The sequence below is a fragment of the Varanus komodoensis genome, unplaced genomic scaffold (assembly GCF_004798865.1).
Source record: "Varanus komodoensis strain SLA01 unplaced genomic scaffold, ASM479886v1 scaffold60, whole genome shotgun sequence".
NCBI classification, from domain to species: domain Eukaryota; kingdom Metazoa; phylum Chordata; class Lepidosauria; order Squamata; family Varanidae; genus Varanus; species Varanus komodoensis.
In genome coordinates, this window is record NW_025336223.1 from 661,119 (window position 1) to 680,749 (window position 19,631).

At 40.1% G+C, this 19,631-nt stretch overlaps 1 protein-coding gene and 1 long non-coding RNA gene across 3 annotated transcripts in view; one reads left to right on the forward strand and one right to left on the reverse strand.

The window, feature by feature from the left end:
- Positions 1 to 13,360, reverse strand: part of ATP6V1A (ATPase H+ transporting V1 subunit A) — a 30,297-nt gene extending 16,937 nt beyond the window's left edge. The window contains exons 1-5 of one of the 2 annotated variants that reach the window (XM_044449765.1): positions 13,208 to 13,360; positions 4,266 to 4,364; positions 2,149 to 2,277; positions 1,038 to 1,252; positions 174 to 311 (exon numbers count right to left, since the gene is read on the reverse strand). In XM_044449765.1, the coding sequence (XP_044305700.1) occupies positions 174 to 311; positions 1,038 to 1,252; positions 2,149 to 2,277; positions 4,266 to 4,347 (564 nt within the window). In that variant the 5' untranslated portion in view covers positions 4,348 to 4,364; positions 13,208 to 13,360. Of the gene's footprint in view, positions 1 to 173; positions 312 to 1,037; positions 1,253 to 2,148; positions 2,278 to 4,265; positions 4,365 to 6,302; positions 10,540 to 13,207 lie in introns of those variants that run through there. The other variant, XM_044449766.1, reaches the window with a different exon arrangement.
- Positions 13,361 to 13,487: 127 nt separating this feature from the next.
- LOC123033256 lies at positions 13,488 to 18,353 on the forward strand. Its single transcript, XR_006416589.1, has 3 exons — positions 13,488 to 14,615; positions 15,596 to 16,255; positions 17,424 to 18,353. It is a non-coding gene; the product is annotated as an uncharacterized LOC123033256 (long non-coding RNA).
- Positions 18,354 to 19,631: the final 1,278 nt, after the last annotated feature.

A 19,631-nucleotide genomic window follows, 5' to 3' on the forward strand; every position in this document is an offset into this window, starting at 1 on the left:
GAGTTATAAGTTTAAAGCTACAGTATAAAATAGAAATAAAAACTAGAATAAAACCTAGCAGTAGTACAAAGATTTAAATATACTACAGGATTAAAGACAACAGAAGCAGTCTGAAGCAGTTCCAACAGAATGTAAGACAGAGTGTGGCAAACTTAACTTGGTGAAAAACTTACAGATGCATCATAATTTCCAGCTGGAGCAATGTATGTGACTGTACCCCTGTTTCGTGGGGGCAACATGATTTTGTGTTTGATAAGGGTATTCTCATTCACTAGGCCATAGATATCTCCACCAGTGATATGGCTGCCAATCTGCAATTAGAAAAAACTGCTAATAAGATACACATACATATGAGCTATTACTGGCATCAGCACTGCAGTGCCCATGAAGTTCTATTTCACCCAAAAAGCACCTTGCACATCAGAAGCAGGGTCAGATGCAGCTGCTGTTTTCTACCCAATCTCCAAATCCTCTCCACTTTACCTGTCAAGGGCTGACAGCATTGGAGAACAGAAAAATAGCAGAGGCTGCAGTGGTCATGCCTAGTGCTGTAAAGAGAAGTGCTGAGCCAAGCTGCCAAGGCTAAGTGAGAACACCTTTCCCACCAGCAGCTTCTTAAAGCAGCACAGCTTGTGCCATGCTTGCCCCCTGCCCTTTTTCTCATCCTTTCGTTCTCAAAGAAAAATCTCAATATCCAGCTCCTTTCCTCCACATTTTTTGAACCGGGCTTCCCAGCTGAGAATCAGAACCACCCAAACCTCCAAGTGAGGGGTGTGGTCTCTTCTCATTGCCTTCTTTATCCTTCTGGCAACTGACTTTTCAATATTTACTATGTATGCACGTCAAAAATATCTTATGCATCATTACTCAGAAATATGCTCTCTAAATGTAATTCTCCCCAGCTAACTGTGCACCAGGTTATTATACATCTTCTCCCTGCTGCTTCACATCATCCATACTGGTTATTTTAAATCCTAGTTCAATTACTGCATTCACTGTACCAGCTGAAACATCTGAATGGCTTTCCTGTAACTTACCCGTAGGTTTTTGACAGGGGAAAACTCCCATTTGATATCTCTGCTTAATGCTGTCACATTTATTCCTCTGGGGATGTAAATGCTTTGGGTTTGAAAACTGATGTTTGTCAGAGGCCTCTGGATACCATCAAAGATGGAACCCATGATGCCGGGGCCAAGCTCCACGGAGAGTGGTTTGCCAGTACGAAGCACAGGGTCTCCTACAGAAACACCAGCTACAGTTTTGCTAAGGAAAACCACATTCTGAAAGATAGTGGCAAACATAGCAGAAGGCATTTACTGGTTGGCTTACTAACTAACCAACTTGAGGAGGTGCAAAGTCTTCTTGTAACACAACTCACATTTTAACCATTTAAGTAGCAAGGCTCCCATTCTGGAAAAGAATGCAGCATTCTCGCAAAATTTGGATAAGACATACAAGATGAGAATTAAAGTTGTTGCTACTCAAGACTGACTTTGCTTAAGCCACCCAAGAAAGATTTGCATATCTGAAAAGTGGGCAGAACCAGAATCAAGAAGCAATTTTTGTCTCATGGAAAGGTACCACAAGAAATTATAGCTGAAGTAAGCCTCTAGTAGTTACAAACCTTGATGCCTGGAATCAAAGTTTTGTGATCATTTTAATCTCTGTAATCTTCTTAAGATTTATATTAAATTGTTATTGCAAAATGCCTTGAGACTCATGATGGATGGGCAGGAGTACAAAAGTGTTAGTAATATATTTCAATTTTTAATATTATTATTTTATTTATATCCTACCTTTTTCCTGCAAGGAATTCAAAGCCATTCACATAATCCTCCATAATCATTTTGTCCTTACAACAACTTTGTGAGTCAGATTAGGTTGAAAGTTAGCGACTGGCCTAGTGACATCCAGTGCTGGAACTCAAATTCAGATCTCCTGAGTCCAGTGCTCCAACAACTATGCCATACTGGCTTCATTAGAATTATAAGTCAGACAATTGTATAATGACTCCTCCAACAGATTCACTCAGGACCTGTTCTAGCTTATAGATAACCATTTTGCTCCTGTTAAAGTCGCCATTCTCAAGATCTTTCTCTTCAACAGGCCCCTAAAAAGACAGAAGTGACACAGCAACTAAAAGGATACAGGTTTCCTCATATACTTGGATAGTTGCCATTTCACCCTCCAGTCGGATAATCTCTCCCACAAGTTCACTGTGGCCAACTCGTACGAGTTCATACATCGCTGCACCTGCCATATTACAGGCAGTGACAACTAGGAAGAACAAGAAAAATGTTGAACACAGATAAAATCATAGTTTACTACTGGGTAACTTTGCATTTTTTAAGCTTCTGCAAAGCTGGCTTTTGGAACTCTGTTCCTAATTGTGAACGGAGTGCAAAACAGTCCTTGAATTTGGACTCTCCTCCATACAGAAAGGTATTGAAGAGGTGGATTTTAGCTTAGTCTTCTCCAATATTCTAGTTTTGTATGTGGAACGAGCTCAAGGTGCAGTTGTTAGATATTTGAGCAAAGCTAAGGGCTATTTTTCCGGATGTCACAGACACTGATGCCTCCCTAAAGCAGGAGAGCCCCCCGAACAGTATTCCCCTTTCTCTTTGGACATCTGCTTCTCAAAAAGTCTTTGAAACATTTAGTACTGAATTATTACCCTATTATGAATTGAAGACATTCATAGGGTATATAGGGTAATATAATTATTACCCTGTTATAACGTCAGGAAAGACGTTCTTTTCATAAATCGAATATATTTACTCATTTCTTCCTTGGCCTATTTTAATAAGGTTTTTTCCTAACTGAACTGGGAGAGTCACGGCACCTTCATAATACAGAAAGTGGGAAATAAAAAGCATATTCTATGCATGGGATTGCACTTTATGCAAAATATGTTCTTTATTTCCTTATCTCTACAAGCTTATGTTAAATACACATTTCTATCCAGATCACAGATCTTTATTTGGCACATATTCTCACCAAAAGCAAAGGAGGTGGATGTACTGTAGAATTTAGCATGGTGCTAGGGTGCTGGAAGACATGCACTTACATAGCTAGATGTTTATAATGAAAATAAGGCACTACAGTTATAGAACAGTGTTCCACATAAAATCAGATGCAGATCACCTTAGCCCTTCAAGGCTGATAATTTTTCTCTAATACTTAACAATACTGAACTGTCAGTATTAGGTTTCACTAAAACAAACCTGACAGTTTTTATATCTACAGCTATCACCGTTAAGAGCTACACATTTGTGGTGCTTACCATGTAGTAAGACAGTAACCTAAGAAGATTTATCTGGCCATATATACAATCACTTAGATCAGGGGTCCTCAAACTTTTTAAACAGGGGGCCAGTTCACTGTCCCTCAGACTGTTGGGGGGCCAGACTATAGTTTTAAAAAAATGAATGAATTCCTATGCACACTGCACATTAAAAATTAATTAAAATTTAAATAAATTTTAAAATTAATTAAAATTTAAATAAATTTTAAAACTAATTAAAATTTAAATAAATTTTAAAACTAATTAAAATTTAAATAAATTTTAAAACTTAAACAAATAAATTAAAACTTAATTAAAATTTTAAAAATAATTTTAAAATGTTTGCTCTGCTTGCTCGTGAGACAATGTCCGTGATCATGCGGGGGGGGGGGGGGGGGGGGGGGGGGAGGCGGGTGCAGTCATACAGTCTATCTCCCCCTCCCCCCCGCATGACCACAATCACGCCCATCTTCCCTGCATGAACGTGACTACAGCCATCTTCCCCCACCCCTGAAAGCACGATTGTGCAGGGAAGATGGGGCGATTGCGGGCATGCTCGTGCAGAGAAGGCGGGCACGATCGCAGCCATCTCCCCCCCAGCATGACCGCAATCGCGCCTCTCTTCTCTGCACGAGCACAACTGTGATCACAGCCATCTCCCCACTCCACCCCACCACCCCCAAGCATGATTGTGCAGGGAAGGCGGGCGCAATCGTGGGCACACTCGTGCAGGGATTGCAGCCATCTGCCCCCCACCCCCAAGCACGATCGGGCCATCTTCTCCCTCAAGCACAACCACAATCACACCCATCTCCCCACTGAGTATGCCTACACCAGCTCAGAGCTTTTGGACTTACTCAGAGATCATTTTCTCCGAGCGAGTCCAAAAGCTCTGAGGAGGGCCGGATAAATGAGCATGGCAGGCTGTATCCGGCCCGCAGGTGGAGGACCCATGACTTAGACCAAGGATAAAAGCACTCACCAGGTCCTGAGACTCCAAAGACATACCCAAACAAGTCTTCTCTGTCTTCATCACGAATTTTGGGAAGTTTGCTAAAATCCATCTTAATTACTCAACTTGCTAGAAGGGAAGTGAGCAAGGGGGGAGAATTTTATTTTTCAAGTTTACAAATTACATTGTTACCATATTAGTCTGCATCAAAGTGATGCTACTTATGAATATCAAAAAATTGAACATTCAAGCATAGTGTGCACTTCCTCACTGTTTAAATTTTATTTTTGGATACACAGAGACCAGAGGAAAGAACCAGAGCATTAGCACACAGAGACAGCATTCTGTTCAGTTTCCTGTATCATTTGCTGGTTTCCGTGTAACACAGATGTGCAATCACAACTGGAAGTTCAGCAGCTCTAGAATGAATCTATTATTAAGGGGGTTCTCACCAGTAGCCCTGTACAGGTTATTCCAGAGTTACAGACATTGCTCTTGAGGATCAAATAGCTGCTGAAGATCTCTGAGTGTCTGCATTGTAGAGTGCATTGTAGAGTGTGGTAATCTAATCCCATCATTACTAAAACTACATTGATGCCTTTATCACAATTGATTTTTCTGGTAACAATTCCAAGCAGGACAGATGGGCAAGGCTAACCAAAAATATCCACTATAACTTTCTTCTTCTTCTTTTCTTTTTCTTTTAACCTTTACCTATGGTCACTGAAGCAAAACCACATTGCAGAGTATTCTCTGCCTACCTTCTACAGCAGCCAGAATACCAGAAACAGGGGACTTGCAGAGACCTATGGGATTGCCAGTGGAGATGTGCCTGATCTTAAGACATACATATTTAGTTCCACAACCCCAATGCTGACTAGCTATAGGAAGAGGTCTCCTTTCTTGATTTAAACAGGGATGATCTGGAATTTAGGCACTAACCAGCCAAAAAGAAATGACCTTTTCTCAAATTGGAATAAAGGTGTATGTTATAGGTACAGTTACCTTTTAAAATAACTCAATGTCCAAGCACCGCCCAAGGGAAAGTGAGCAGCATGCTACATATGTACTTGAGTCCCAGTCAACTGAAACAGCTGATTAGAATCCTCATTCTCTCATATTATTTAAAAGATTAAAAGAGTATAATATCTGCTAAATTTATAACACATTTGAAACACTGAAATTTGAATTTACAGTAGAAAAGGTTTAGTAATAATTCCTGGTACTGGAAGTATACTAACACGAAGAAAAATACATAAAATGCCCACTACACCAAGAGAAGGTATATAATGGCAATTAAGTTAGCTTTTTATCCCTCTTGGGCTCCCACAAACTGTTACCTTGCATCTCGCTATCATGCAGCATTCATAATGCAATCTGCTTATTACTATTACTATTGAGGCATTATGCTCAAAAGGGTACAAGTACACACATAAGAGGCAAAGGAACAAGCAAGGCAATTGTCAAAACTTCCCACTTTGAAGGAGGTCTGCGCTGAGGTTCTAATTGTGCTCATCTGAACTTGAAGTTGCTTAAAGAAAGCACCTTAATTTATCTGGGTTCTTAATCATGCAAAGGGATCAGAGAGAATGGAAAAAGAGCAGATGTTTGAGGATGAATGGGGCTGGCATTCATGGACCTGCTCCAGTTTTACATTTTGTTTGTAACCTCTCAGCATACTGCCTGAGCATGGCTATGCTGTTTTTAAAATGTAGCCATGTTAATTTATAATACTTTCATCCATAAAGTGGCATGTTCATTCACTTAGATCAATGTTAGCTATTGAACAATTCAAAAGTGCTGTGCCTAACAAGGAATACCCCAAGATAAGCTTCTCAGTACTTCCCTCCCCCAGGCTTGAATGCTAAAGCTTCACAGCTGCTTTTGATACACAGCTTACTCAGATGACACTGACAAATCTTTTATCTATGATTTTTAGAAACTGAATGTTTATATTAGTACAAGGCCTGTCTGAAATTAAGATGTCTTTTGTGCCTAAGTCAAGATTCTCTTCAGAAGTGAACACCCTCGAAGCAGCATATGGTAAAAATACTAGAGGATTCTTACCTTGTGGGGACAAACAAATCCACCAGTCACAAGAAGGAATCCAAACCAAGCTCTTAATCAGACGTAACAAATGATTGCCTTATGTATGTTAAACTCACAAACATATATAAGCATAAAGAAATATTGGTTGATCTGTCTGTCGCTGCATCTCTCACACTCACACATGCAGACATAGGTGTGGAATAGTCATCTGACCAGATGACTAATCAATCTCTCTCCAACAGGATGACTGCAGCTGCAAGTCACATTGCTCAAGGCCCAGCTAAATTCAGAGCATGCCCCCTTCACACTGTTCAAGTTAATGGCAAGATAAATTCTCACAAGTAATTTTGAAAGTTCTTGAAGAAGAGGCATATGTTCTTTGCAATGTTGATCAGAGTATGAATTTTCAAGTCAAAACACAAAACTCATTTGTTATGCTCATAGTCTTCAAAGCTGTAAAAAAAGCTAGTGATTGCAAGAGTAGCTGCACTGCTTAGAAGCTACTATTTTCTAAATACTGAGTTTAACAGCAGCAATTACCATGATACAGTGAAGTACTGAGATAAATAAAAGGGGACCCTGTGAATTGATGCAGTATACATTTTGCCCATATTTTCACTTAAACAAAAACATTTTAAGTTTCAAAGGGCATATTCTACAAAGGAGTATATTTATTTGTATCCTACCTTTTCTCCTGCAAGGAACTTAAACTCGCTTACACAGCTCTTCTCTCCATTTTACCCTCACAACAGCCCCATGGGGTGGTTTGGCTGAGAGTCATTGACTGATACTATAATTCAAATCTGGTTAGAGGGTGTTCAGATATTCATGTCCTGTTTGTAGTTTCCTGTGGCCAGCTGTTTGGCCAGTGTGTGAAGAAAATGTTAAACTAGATCATGGGTCCTCAAACTATGGCCCGCAGGCTGGGTCCGGCCCACCATAGCTCCCCACGCATGCCAGCTTGCTCGGAAGATCATTTTGGACTCATTGGGAGAAAATAATCTCTGCACACGCATGCCCCTGACTTTCTGCCTGCGGACGTGCCCCCCATCTGCACCGCCTTGGCGGCCCACACCCATCTCTGGCACCTTTCAATCGGCCCCCTATTCAAAAAGTTTGAGGACCCCTGAACTAGATGGATCTTTCATCTGGTCCTGTATGGCTTTTCTTATGTTCTTCATTAACATTAAGATTACTGTAAGCTCTGAAGGTTGCAGTATAAAAATCAATTTAAGGGATTTGTTTTTCTTATCCAAGTAGATAAATATTGCCTAGGCTTTAATCTATTAGAAATCATTTGAAAATTATTCTAATCCACGGGAATTTTCAAATATATTCATTTTATTACTGTAATTAAAATGTTGTAAGTATGAAAACCACTGCAGGTTTTCTGAAACTTCTCTGGTTTAAGCATTCCAAAAATGAATCCTCTAATGGACAAAACCTTCCAGGAAGGAAGTGCAGATATGCCCAACAAAGACTTAGGTTATTTTCATTTCTCAAGCATGAGACATACTGCAGATTTAGACAACTCTTGTAATAATATGGTGTGACAGCATTCTCACTTCAAGAAATGACAATGAGAAAATGCTATATTGCTCTGAGATATTCCAAAATATGGGGCATCCATGAACCCATTTGGAGGATTCAGATAAAAAAAGTGAGAGAGTTGCAGAGCTTCATGTGCTAGTTTCCTCTCCACACTATCCATCACTTATGGAACGGAGATTTAATACTACCAGTGGAAAGTCAAAACAAGGGGAGTGTTCCATCTAGGAAGGGGCAGGTCAGTAGATTTGCATAGGGGAGCTCTCACAACCTGTTCTAATCCAGAAGTGAAAGTTTCTACCCATTTTGGGGCTTCCTGTAGTAAGATGAAATTTAAGCAATGCAAAAGAATTGATTGTAAAACTTTCTTACAAGAAATCACAACTAATCCTACTAATCTAGCTCATGGTTCTTCCAATCCAATGAAAGAACACTAGTTAAGATCAGAAACAATGACTAATGTTGAAACATACACACATGATTTTCTATTAAGCCTATTATTCAGCTTGAGTTGTTCCATTCTATCATAAACTGCCACACAGCTCAAGGAGATTAATTTTTCCCAGACCAAATTAATCACTGAGTTCAGGGAAAATATCTGTTTTGGTTCTTCCACTCTTGCAGTTGTCCTGTATGGAACTATATTAAAACAGCTATAAGAAAATGTGGACCCTGTGCATGGCTGTGAAAAAGATCAACTCTGTGTTAGGCATAATTAGGAAAAGAACTGAAAATAAACTTGCCAATATCATACCACCCTTATTCAAATCTATGGTGCAATCACTTAGAATGTTGCGTACAATTCACTTTAAAAGGACACTGTTGGAAAGTATAGAGAAGGGCAACTAAAATGATCAGGGGGCTGGCACAACTCTCTTATGAGGAATGGTTACAGCAACTGGGATTGTTCAGCTTAGAAAAAAGCTGAAGAAGAAGAGACATGACAGAAGTATAATGAATTATGCAAGCTGTAAAGAAGTTTGACCATGAAAACATTTTCTCTCACTCTCATAATGCTAGAACCCAGGTCATCCCATGAAGCTGATTGGAAGATTCAGGACAGATAAAAGAAACTATTTCTTCACATACAGTTAAACTATGGAATTAACTGCCACAAGATGTAGTGATGGCCTCCAATCTGGATGACTTTAAAAGGGGGCTAGACAAATCTATTCAGGTGAAGGCTATCTATGGTTACTAATCTTGATAGCTATATACTACCTCCAGAAACAGAGGCAATATCCTAAGTACACCAGTTGTTATAGAACTTGGGCAGGAACTTCCCTGCCAGAATTTCTGTTGGTATTGGCCCTTGGGAGGATGCATTTATGCTTGTGCAATCCTATGGGCAGTTGGTTTGCCACAGTGTAACAAAATGCTTGACTAGCTGAACTACCGTTGTACAAAGGGCAATCTGAATCAGTTACTTGTATAAATCGCAATTTTCACTGAACTGTGTCGACTCAGAGATGTTCAAAGGCAGAAGAAAAAAGCCATAGCTAATATGCTATGTGATATATTGTCCCCAATCAGATTCAATTCAGATTTGACCAGTTACCTGAATAGCCTAACAATTCACCAAAAGGATTAATCTAGTGCATCTGAGCTGGAATAGACACCTGGAAGTGCAAAATAATCAGTAAGAGATCATCCACATAAAATATAATTTGAAATTCTAGATGGTCATGCCTAAAGCCACAAATACTGCTATTCTGTTTAATGGCACCTATCAGGAGATCCAAAGATAAGTCAAATTCAGTGGAGAAAATGTACATCCTGCTTGGTACCTCTCTCAAGTTAAAAACTCAAAGACATTTAGTCATAATTCTAGATCTGGAGGTTGAATGTAAAATTGCAACCAGTTATACAAATTCATCAGGAAAGCCAGAATTACTCAGTGTGGCAAAATGAATTGCCACCGAATTTTGTCAAAGGCTTTTTCAGCAATCAAACAACGGCAGCCTGTTTATTTTATCAATTTTTAAGCTATTAAGAGTGTGATCCAATAGATTCCACCCTCGGAGCATGCAAGTTTCTGAATACACAGGACACAAGGCATGGTGGTGACAATCTCTGCTGCCCTACACCTTCTGGCTAATTTTCATCTACACCTTCTGGCTATTTTTCAAATAGCCACCTAGATGAAGCACTGTGGAGCAAAAAGGTGTCATTTGGTTCAGTTCAAATATTTGTCACTATTTTAGAAAACCTTTGATATATTTATACTGCACATAAAATTGATGTGGATTATATTTTAAATTCTGCTTACTAAATATGAGAGGTTTTTTGTGCTTATTGAGAAAGAATGCATGTTGGGCAATAAAAATTAGCCAAACCACATGCTCAATCATGTGGTTAAAACAGATTTTGCACAGGAGCTGACAATGCTATTGTGCGTATACACTCAAAATGAGAAATGAAAGAAAAAGTTGGCTTCTTTGATCTGAGTTTTAAATACAAAATTCTTTTCAAATTCCTCCCCTTGTTTTTGGGTTATTGATTACTGAACTTGTTTTTGGGGCAACACCTTGTTTATTCTCCTGCACCATTCAACAATGGATGGGAGATTTTACGCTATTCCTCCATTCCAACCTGGACAGATTTCAGAAAATGGTGCTGAAAATCAATGCCCAGTTTATGCTATAGGAGCTTACAAAGTTTTGCCATTTCTTCCATGCTTTTTTTTTTTTTTTTACAGAGTTTTGCCTTTTCTTCCATGGCACCTTCGCAAACTGGAGAGAGGTAACTAGTGGGGTGCTGCAGGGTTCAGTCATAGGGCCAGTACTCTTCAACATCTTTATTAATGATTTAGATGAGGAAGTACAAGGGAAAATAATCAGATCTTCAGACAATACAAAACTTGGTGGAATAGCGAATACCCTAGAAGACAGAATGAAGATTCAGGGTGATCTTTATAAACTTGAATGTTAGGCTGAAAGCAACGCAATGAGATTCAATAGGAGCAAGTGCCAATTCCACCGAGGAATTATTGTGGACAACAGACTAAATATTATCCAACAATGTGATGCAGCTTCAAAAAGTGCAAATGACATTTTAGATGCATTAATAGAAGCATTACCTCCAAATAACAAGAAGTAAGATGAAACTCAAATACTTTGGCCACCTAATAAGAAGAACAACTCACTAGAGAAGACCTTGATGCTGGGAATGATTGACGGCAAAAGAAGGGGACAACAGAGGTTGAGGTGGCTAGCTGGAGTCACTGGGGACCGGTGCATGTGGGCTTGGGTGGACTCTGAGGGATGGTGGGGGACAAGAGAGCCTGGAGGAATGTTGTCCATGGGGTTGTGATGGGTCAGGCATGACTTTGAGACGAAACAAAAAAAAAAGTTCCCCTATGCTCTTCACTAGTCAGACCTCATCTATAGTATTGTATCCAATTCTGGGCACCAAGATTTAAGAAACATGCAGAAAAAGTAGGAAGGGTTCAGAGGAGGGCAACAAAAATGATCCAGGGTTTGGAAACACTGCCTTATGAGGAAAGACTGAGAGAACTGGGCATCTTCAGCCTTGAGATGAACAGTAAGAGTGGGGACATGATATGCCTTTATAAGTGCCTCAAAGGCTGTCACAAAGAGGAAGGTCAGGAGTGTAGGACATGGAATAATCATTTCAAGTTGCAGTAACCCAGATATCAGGAAAAGTTTCCTCACTGTCAGAGCGATATGACAGTGGAACCAGCTGCCTAGAGAGGTGGTGGGCTCTCCCACACTTGAGGCATTCAAAAAGAAACTGGACCATCATCTGAGTGGGATGGTGTAACCTGGTGTACTGCAACAGCAGGGGGTTGGACCTGATGGCCTTCATAGCCCAACTCTATTATTGTATGATTCTATGAACCACTTGAGAACTTGTTGAAAAGTGATGTATTCTTCAAAATATTCAAATGTCTTAGTGATTCATCATTTTTCAAATTTCTGAAAGTTGCCCTTGCCATTCCATATGAACTTTCTTTTGCATCCTTTTGCAATCATATCACCATTCCTTTGACATCAGCATAACCACCGCATATAAAATCTTTTGCTTGTATGTCACTAAACTGAAAATGGTGATAAAATTCTGAAATCAGTTGCATGAACTCTCTAAGATGAACCAAAGCACTGGCAGGGCAGGGCAGAACAGGATGTGGAACAAACCCAAGTGAGGAAAAAAGAGGAACTCACTATACCCTAGTTTCAGGACTTCTATTAATTTCATTTGATAACCCTAGTAAAGAAACCATCAACAAATAGCTGCTTACTCTACCCATTGCTGCTTCATTAAGCAGGCATTAATGTCCCTTACAGAAAACATTCCCACAATTTCTCCCCTGCGACCAGATTAGAAAGACATAAAATCTCACCACCCACTTTGAATAGGCATTCAAAAAATCAGTGATCTTCCCTCCATACCCTTTAATCCTTGTTATATCTTAGTTTGAACAAGCCTTCCCCAACCTTGTGCCTTCCAGACACATTTGGACTGTAACACTCAGAATTCCCAGTCAATGGCTCTATTGGATGGGAATTCTGGGAATTGCAGTTCAAATGCCTCTGAGGGCCGCCAGCTTCAGGAAGGCTGGTTTAGTCCATAAGTCTGAAGGCAGACTACTTATTTTTGTACACCTCTCCAGAAGCCTTTTTGGCTAACAGGCAAGGTTTACATACTCAACTTGTAATACAAGCAATACCAAGCTACTGCTTTTACTTTTCATTTTTATCAACACTGCCTAACATTAGCATTTCCTTCTCCATTTCTGTTCATGTGAGAAAAGGACTGCACTCCTTATCTGAGCAACGGACCACAAGCCATCTTGGAAGAATTTGCCGAGCAGCACACGTAATTGTGTTCGTGATGTTATAAAACAAGGGCAAAAAGGATTGTACCAGTCATATCTTTTACAAGAGCAGCAATCTGGAAAACTAAAGAAAAGAAATCCCAATCCTCTCAAATTAGTTAGATTTACACCATGAGGAAATGACCAGGACAAGGAGCTCAGAGAAGGGGACTAGTCTGCAGCGCATCCCACCCCAACGAGATCAGATGCTTGTTCGTTTTTAGCCTTCTCAGCCATGTATGACCGGCTTGCCAGTATGAATCAGCTGCAGCTGATCCGTCGGAAACAGGCAGCCAAAATGTCGCCATGATAATCCTTTCCGGAGGAGGGAAGTGCCCACCATACGTTAGTACGCTCAAGATGTTAGTGAGGGCAACATTTTATTTTGCAGCCTCTGAGGGCCAGCGCGAAGACAGAAATGCAGGCGGGGAAGTTCCTAGGCGCTGGGCAATCCCAAACCCGGCCGAGGAACGGTCCCCGCGCAACTCTCCCACGGGGGAAACGAAGCAGCCCACGCAGCGACCCCCGAAGACCTCACCTGGGAGCAGCGACTGCGCCGGCGACCAACCCCCTCGCGGAGCGACCGTGAAACCAGCCGTAGCCACTCCGACCGCAGCGCGAATGGCTCCCCCCTCCCGTGGACTCAGCGCACCTGCGCCGAGGGAAGTGACGGGCTGGACTTCCCGGCGCATTTCCTGGGCGGGCCGCGAGTTCTGAGGGACTCCAGACAGGAAGATGAGACTTGTGTTTCATTGCTCTTCTCCGAAATAGACGTACATGCGTGGCAAAACTGGCAGACTGTTATTTCAGGCATGTGACATGGCCATAATTATTCCGTTGGTTTTTCTCTCACACAGGGCTTGGCCTGCAGAGATAGGAAAATGAGACAGCGAGACTCCACTTCCGGGTTCTCATGTATTAATCTCCTTTTGGGGGAAGTGAAATTTGTCCATTGAAATCAATGGGGGAGTCCAAGATTTCACCATAACTTTTGAGGAACTAGGGTGTACAGTCCTGAACAAAAGGTAGCAGCGGAATGAATTTTTAGCCATTTCAAACTCAGATCCATTTTTAAAGTTTGCAAAGATTCGGAAAAATAGCACCCCCCCCAAAAATCAAACCCAATGTAAATGCAGCCCGTTATCCCACATCGCACCATGCTTGTGTCTGAGAGTGCCAACGACAGCCCCGCAGTTACAGCCATTGTGGGCTGGGGTTAGACTGCGAGTGACTTAATTCTTCAGTATAAGATAATGCAAGTTTATTGCGGTTCGGCTGTACGACCACGGCTGGAAGAATCGCGTAGTCCAGCGCTGTTATTCCATGCTGAAAATGGGAGACTGGACTGAGCCTGAGAGAATATCATAGACGAGCACTACCGTGATATTCCCGTAGCGCCGACGGGGGCCCGTGACTGCGAGGGAAACTTAGGCCAAGGCAGCAGTGTAGAGATGGGCTTGAGACCTCAGAAAACATCACTTAAAATTGCCGCAGAATCAATGTAGTTGCATTGTGTCCGCCGACCGGTTTCCTCTGTCAAGATACAAGAACTAAGAAAAAGCATTTCTGTCCTTGCCGATATCTTATTTATTTATAATTTATTAAAAGCTTTTGTATGCCGTCCTATTATACAAGATCTCAGAACGGCTTACAATATGTAATGTTCTCTTTTTGTAGGACATGACTGCTTTGCCAAAATCCTGTCTTTTTCTCTGCACTTTTCCCCATTTCGGCCTGGGCGTGACACGGCGAGCTATCACGAGAACGAACTTCAGCCCCGCATTTCATTCTAACTGGATGCCTCGATTTCGAGAGGGAGACGCTCGCCCGGTCACATGCCCAAATCCGCAGTGGGCGTGGCGATGTGTAAGACGTGTCTCGTTGTGCTGCTCTGTCATCTCCAGGTTCCCATCGGGAAATCATGTTTAAATAACCTTAGGGACGAGGTGAGCGATGTTGGTAGACGTTCAGTGGAGAAATGCAAGATCTGTACGCAACTGTGCTTAGGTACCTGGTCTCATTCCCCTCCTCCTATTTTTTTTCTAACTTGAGCCTTCCTTCCTATGAACTTTTTCTTCTCTCAATTACTGAGTGGTGAATTCGCCCGGTGCTGGGACCAATTTTCTTTTTTTTAAATAGCAATTTAAATTATATTTTTAATTAATGAAATGGAACAGTAATTACATTCTTTCTGGTGAATTTCTGTTCTCATAGATAGGAGTTCAACACAGAGCTAAAGTCCTACTGTGGAAAGAGATACCTTAGGGGCCAATCCTATTTCTATGCATGTTCAGACAGAAACAGGCACCGCTAACTGGGGAATGCTGGGAATTGTAAGAAGATTTTTTTTGTTGTTACTGCTGTTTTGTCTAAACATGCACCTGATTGCTCCCTTATAGAACTTGATTGTCAGTAAACTTTCAAAATAAATAATAGATGGGGTGAGCAGTGTTACTTGAAGGCCTCTGAGAAAATTCCTTTACAGCACATCCGCTTTCTTGCTTGTCTCTGTTTCATTGCCCTTGTTCAGTCATCTCTAGGAGCACTGACACCCTAGGATTTGATTCAAGGAGAGAAGGAATATTTTGATATATAGGTATTCATTTTCTGATTCAGCCAAGAGTTTGTTTTTGGTCGTGGACATTAATGTGGCCCTATGTTAATGAAATGTTCAACATCAGTACTATGAGACTTAGCGACTAAAATACGTGCCTTGAGTGCTTACATTTTCTGTATTCTTTGGTTAATGCAAGAAAATGACCAAATGGAATAATGTCAGCTTGTGAACATCACTGATCCTTTCACGATAAAGTGTCTCCTCATATCACTGTGAAAGTTTTGCCAGATTGAGATTTCTATCTAGCACATTATGAGCTGCTTCAAGGTTTACTAAAGGTGGATTTTTTTTTCTTACTAATGCATACAGGGTTGACAAAAACTGAGCACAACTATCAAGGATAAGACATTTTGGAGGGAATGCATTCCTGAGTCTGAGATAATATGATGGCAAATAACAACAACAATGCATACAAGAGTCTCTTCATTTAGATTGCAAACCAGGAGTCTTTAAACATTTCCATTCCTAGATCATTTTCCCTTTTTATGTTTAATTTTTTATGCTTGCTGGTTCCCTGTTAACATATTATTGATATTTAACATAAAACGTTATGTTCATGGAATTTTCCTATCCTTTTTAATTCCTATTTTCTTCTTGACATTTTATTATTGTTTTTTTTTCAAAATAATAATGGGTAATAACAAATATGTGTGACTATTTCTTTACAGCCTTTTTATTATTTCTCTATTTATCCAAGCAAGCTCATCTGATAAACTTAAGACTCATCATACTAATAGTCACACCATAGAGTTCCATATGTCAAGTATTATTCATAGGATCTTTCAAAGCTGGGCAACACTTGGGAAATCTATGGCCAACCTGACTAAATTGTACTAGTTTTATCCGAGTTGTGCCCTTGAAACTGGCTTTCCTTTCATTTAGAATTTTTCTAATTTGTATAGCTGTTTGCTTGGCTAAACCTGCTGCAACACCAACCTATGATGTATTCATGGTGCAGCCATAGTACAGGTAGGTCAAGAAAAGGGGAAGTAGAAAACCTGAAACTGAGACACACCTGAAGGTTTCAGGAACCCATTGGTGGGTTCAAGCCCATAGTCTGACAAACAGTGATCTAGGACAGGGGTCAGCAACCCACGGCTCCGGAGCCGCATGTGGCTCTTGAATGCCTCTGCTGCGGCTCTGTCGCTTGTGTCACAGTTGCCGCTGATCTGCGGCCCGTGCCAGCACAGTGGCCGCCGATCCAAGGCCTGTGCTGGCACAGTGGCGTGGCCGGCACAGCGCTTGGATAAACTGAAGAAAAGTTTCTGAAGAAAACCAAACGTTTAATGATACTTGGGTAGATTCGTTTGCTTTTACTGCTGACAAACTTACAGGGTTTGCTGTTTAATGCATGCAGCCCTTTAGCACTGACTTTGACTCTTCAGGAAGCTGTTCTCCTATTCAAAATAGATGAAAGGAGTCCTACTAGTTTATAATGTAAGATTAAAAATAACAGTTTTTAGTGACTGAACAAGAGCTGCAACTAAATCATAATGAAGATATACATAGCATTAAGGTAAAAAATGATATATGCAGTGTTATCTTCATTTTAGATGTCAAAAGGGTCTTGCGGCTCCTGGTGTTTTCTTTTGTGTGGGAAACGGGTCCAAATGGCTCTTTGAGTGTTAAAGGCTGCCGACCCCTGATCTAGGAGCTTTTAGATGTAATTGTGTGTGTATGTTGGGGGAGGGGTGGAATCTGTCATGAATTAAGAGGACTCTTCTTTAATATTCTGACCACTCCCCCTCTTCCCTGATAGAATTAGCAGCGTAAGATAAGGAGTTCCAGAACTAGAGAAAGGCTCTTTAAGGACACTGGAGGGATATAGCTGGTTTTTGGCCCAAGTGTGGAGATATAATGTGGTATACACAAAAGAACTACCTTTCATCTTCAGGGAAGAGCAGAAGGTGTTGGAAAATGTACCAGAACTTCAAGCATCACATTCCATGTTTTAAAAGGGGAGTGGGAAAGGGGCTTATTTCATTTTGATTGAAGTACTAAATTTATATAGCTCCCAACAAGCAGATGTCTTCACAGCAGTTAAATATTTTTAAAAGTGCAAAACAATATAAAAAAACCAACATATTAATTATACTAAAATGTACTGAATATTAAATATTAAATATATTTATTGCAGATTTCAGTGAAACAAAACAAATCCATAACAAAGAAAGGAAGTCTTTTAACTATCAAAAGGATGTGATGAATCTATTTACATTGGTGGACTTCAATCAAAAAGTTGATTTTTACATTGGATCAGTTAGTGTGTCCTCATTATACGTTTTGTCATTTTTAGTTTTGTATGCAACTATCCATAGCTATTACTGTTATGGCTGAATGGCAATACTTGACATGGCAAAATTTGTTAGAATTGAAGTTTGGCCTTGTCACTTTCACAGCTTCAGAGTCTCCTTTGTATTGAAAGTACTTATAGAGGCCGATTAGATATATCATCCTATGATCTGCATTTATATATACTTATTATTGGTGATCAAATGGGAAATACAGGGTCAAATAGGAATAGAATAGGGAACTGGACTATCCTGTTTTGCCTAATCAATGGATTACCATTCTAATGTTTCTGTTTAAAGTGCCAATGGATCTTAGGTTACATCTTATTCTGGAAAAAATGTTTGTTCTGTGTTAATTGGATTACACAAGATCTTTAATAAGATTCTGTCTAAGTCAGCCAAAGAAATCAAAATTTTAGAAAAAAAGACTGGAAAATATTTTCTACCACTCAATAGGAATTCTATCACTACAATAGGAATTCTATCATTATATCAGTAATTCTATCTATTACTGTGTATCAAACTAAATAGCGAGGGTCTCATATCAAAATTTACACCTGTTCAGAGAGGTGCTAGAAAGGGCTATGTTTTGGCATCTCATTTGTTTAACCTATACTTAAATGACTTTGTCCCAGGATTATGTAATGTTACTACGTAATGTTTCTTTGCGGTGGCGCCCAGATTATGGAATGTGCTCCCCAGAGAGATTTGCCTGGCACTGAGTTTGTATTCTTTTCAGCACCAGGTTAAAACCTTTTATTTAACTGTTATTTTAAAAACTAATTTAAATTTTAATGTTTAACAGTCGCTTTTATTTAACTTATTTAATTTGTATTTTTGGTTAATTGTTATTTATTATGTTAAGATTGCTGTTTTATTGTGGTTGTTTTATTGTGGAGATGCCATGCATAAGGGACAGCATACAAAAGTTTTAAATAAATAATACTACTCATACACAACATCTGAGAAGTCAACTGGTACCTGCTTTCTTACATGCCAACATCATCTTACTCTAGAGAATTCAGATCAGTTTAAAATGAGCTATTAAAGCCTTTATTGTCTATTGCAATGAAGAACTACTGGAGATAAATGAAGATAAATCTAAAATTATGGTATTTCCCAAGGCAATGAGATAGTCCAAATTAAATGGAGGATTGGCACATATAAGCTGCAACAGGTTAACGAGTTTAGATATCTAGGAATTGTATTCCAAGCAAATTTAACATGGTTTAAGAATGTTAAATATCATAAGGACAAAGTCAATTTAAGCTTATTAGCCTTGAAAAAGTTGTTTTTATATTCAAGGAGCCCAGTATGTGTCATTCTGGTGCTGCCTCGCCTGTTATATGGTTCCCAGATCTGGTTTTCTGGCCCACTAGAGCAACTTGAAAAGCTTCGACAATTTCTCCCCCCATAAAATTCTAACTCTGTCACCCTGTATCACCTCTGCAAATATACAGCTTGAACTAGAGCTCCCTATCATTTTGACCTTGATTTGAAGAAATATTAACGGAGAGAGTAAGCCTGGGCAAATTTAAAAACTACAATTCAAAGCAGACTGGGCCTTGGTCTGAGAAAACTATTCTTATATTTACTGTATGTATATAGCAAAGATGCAGAAACAACAAATAATCTAATCAAAAGCAATTATGGTGGACAAGTGAAATAAAAATATAGTCATTCTCACCATAATGCAAAAGTCTCCAAGCATCAGTCAAAATTACAGTGGTACCTTGGCTCACAAACTTAATCCGTTGCAGGACTCTGGTTGTGACCCAAATTCATCATGAGCCAAGTTAAATTCCCCCATAAGGTTCAATGTAAATAAGGTTAATCCGTTCTGCAACTATTTTTTTTACTCACAAAAATTTGAAGCAAAGTGACAAAGAACAAAGATTGCTGCCATCTCTCCCCCCCCCCCCACACACACACACTCTCAGCGATCATGCAGGGGGGTGGGGGGAGGCAGGCACGATGCGTGGGGGGGAGGCGGGTGCAGGTGCACTAGGGCAGAGAACACAGGCGCAATCATGGCCATCTCCCCCCCAGCATGA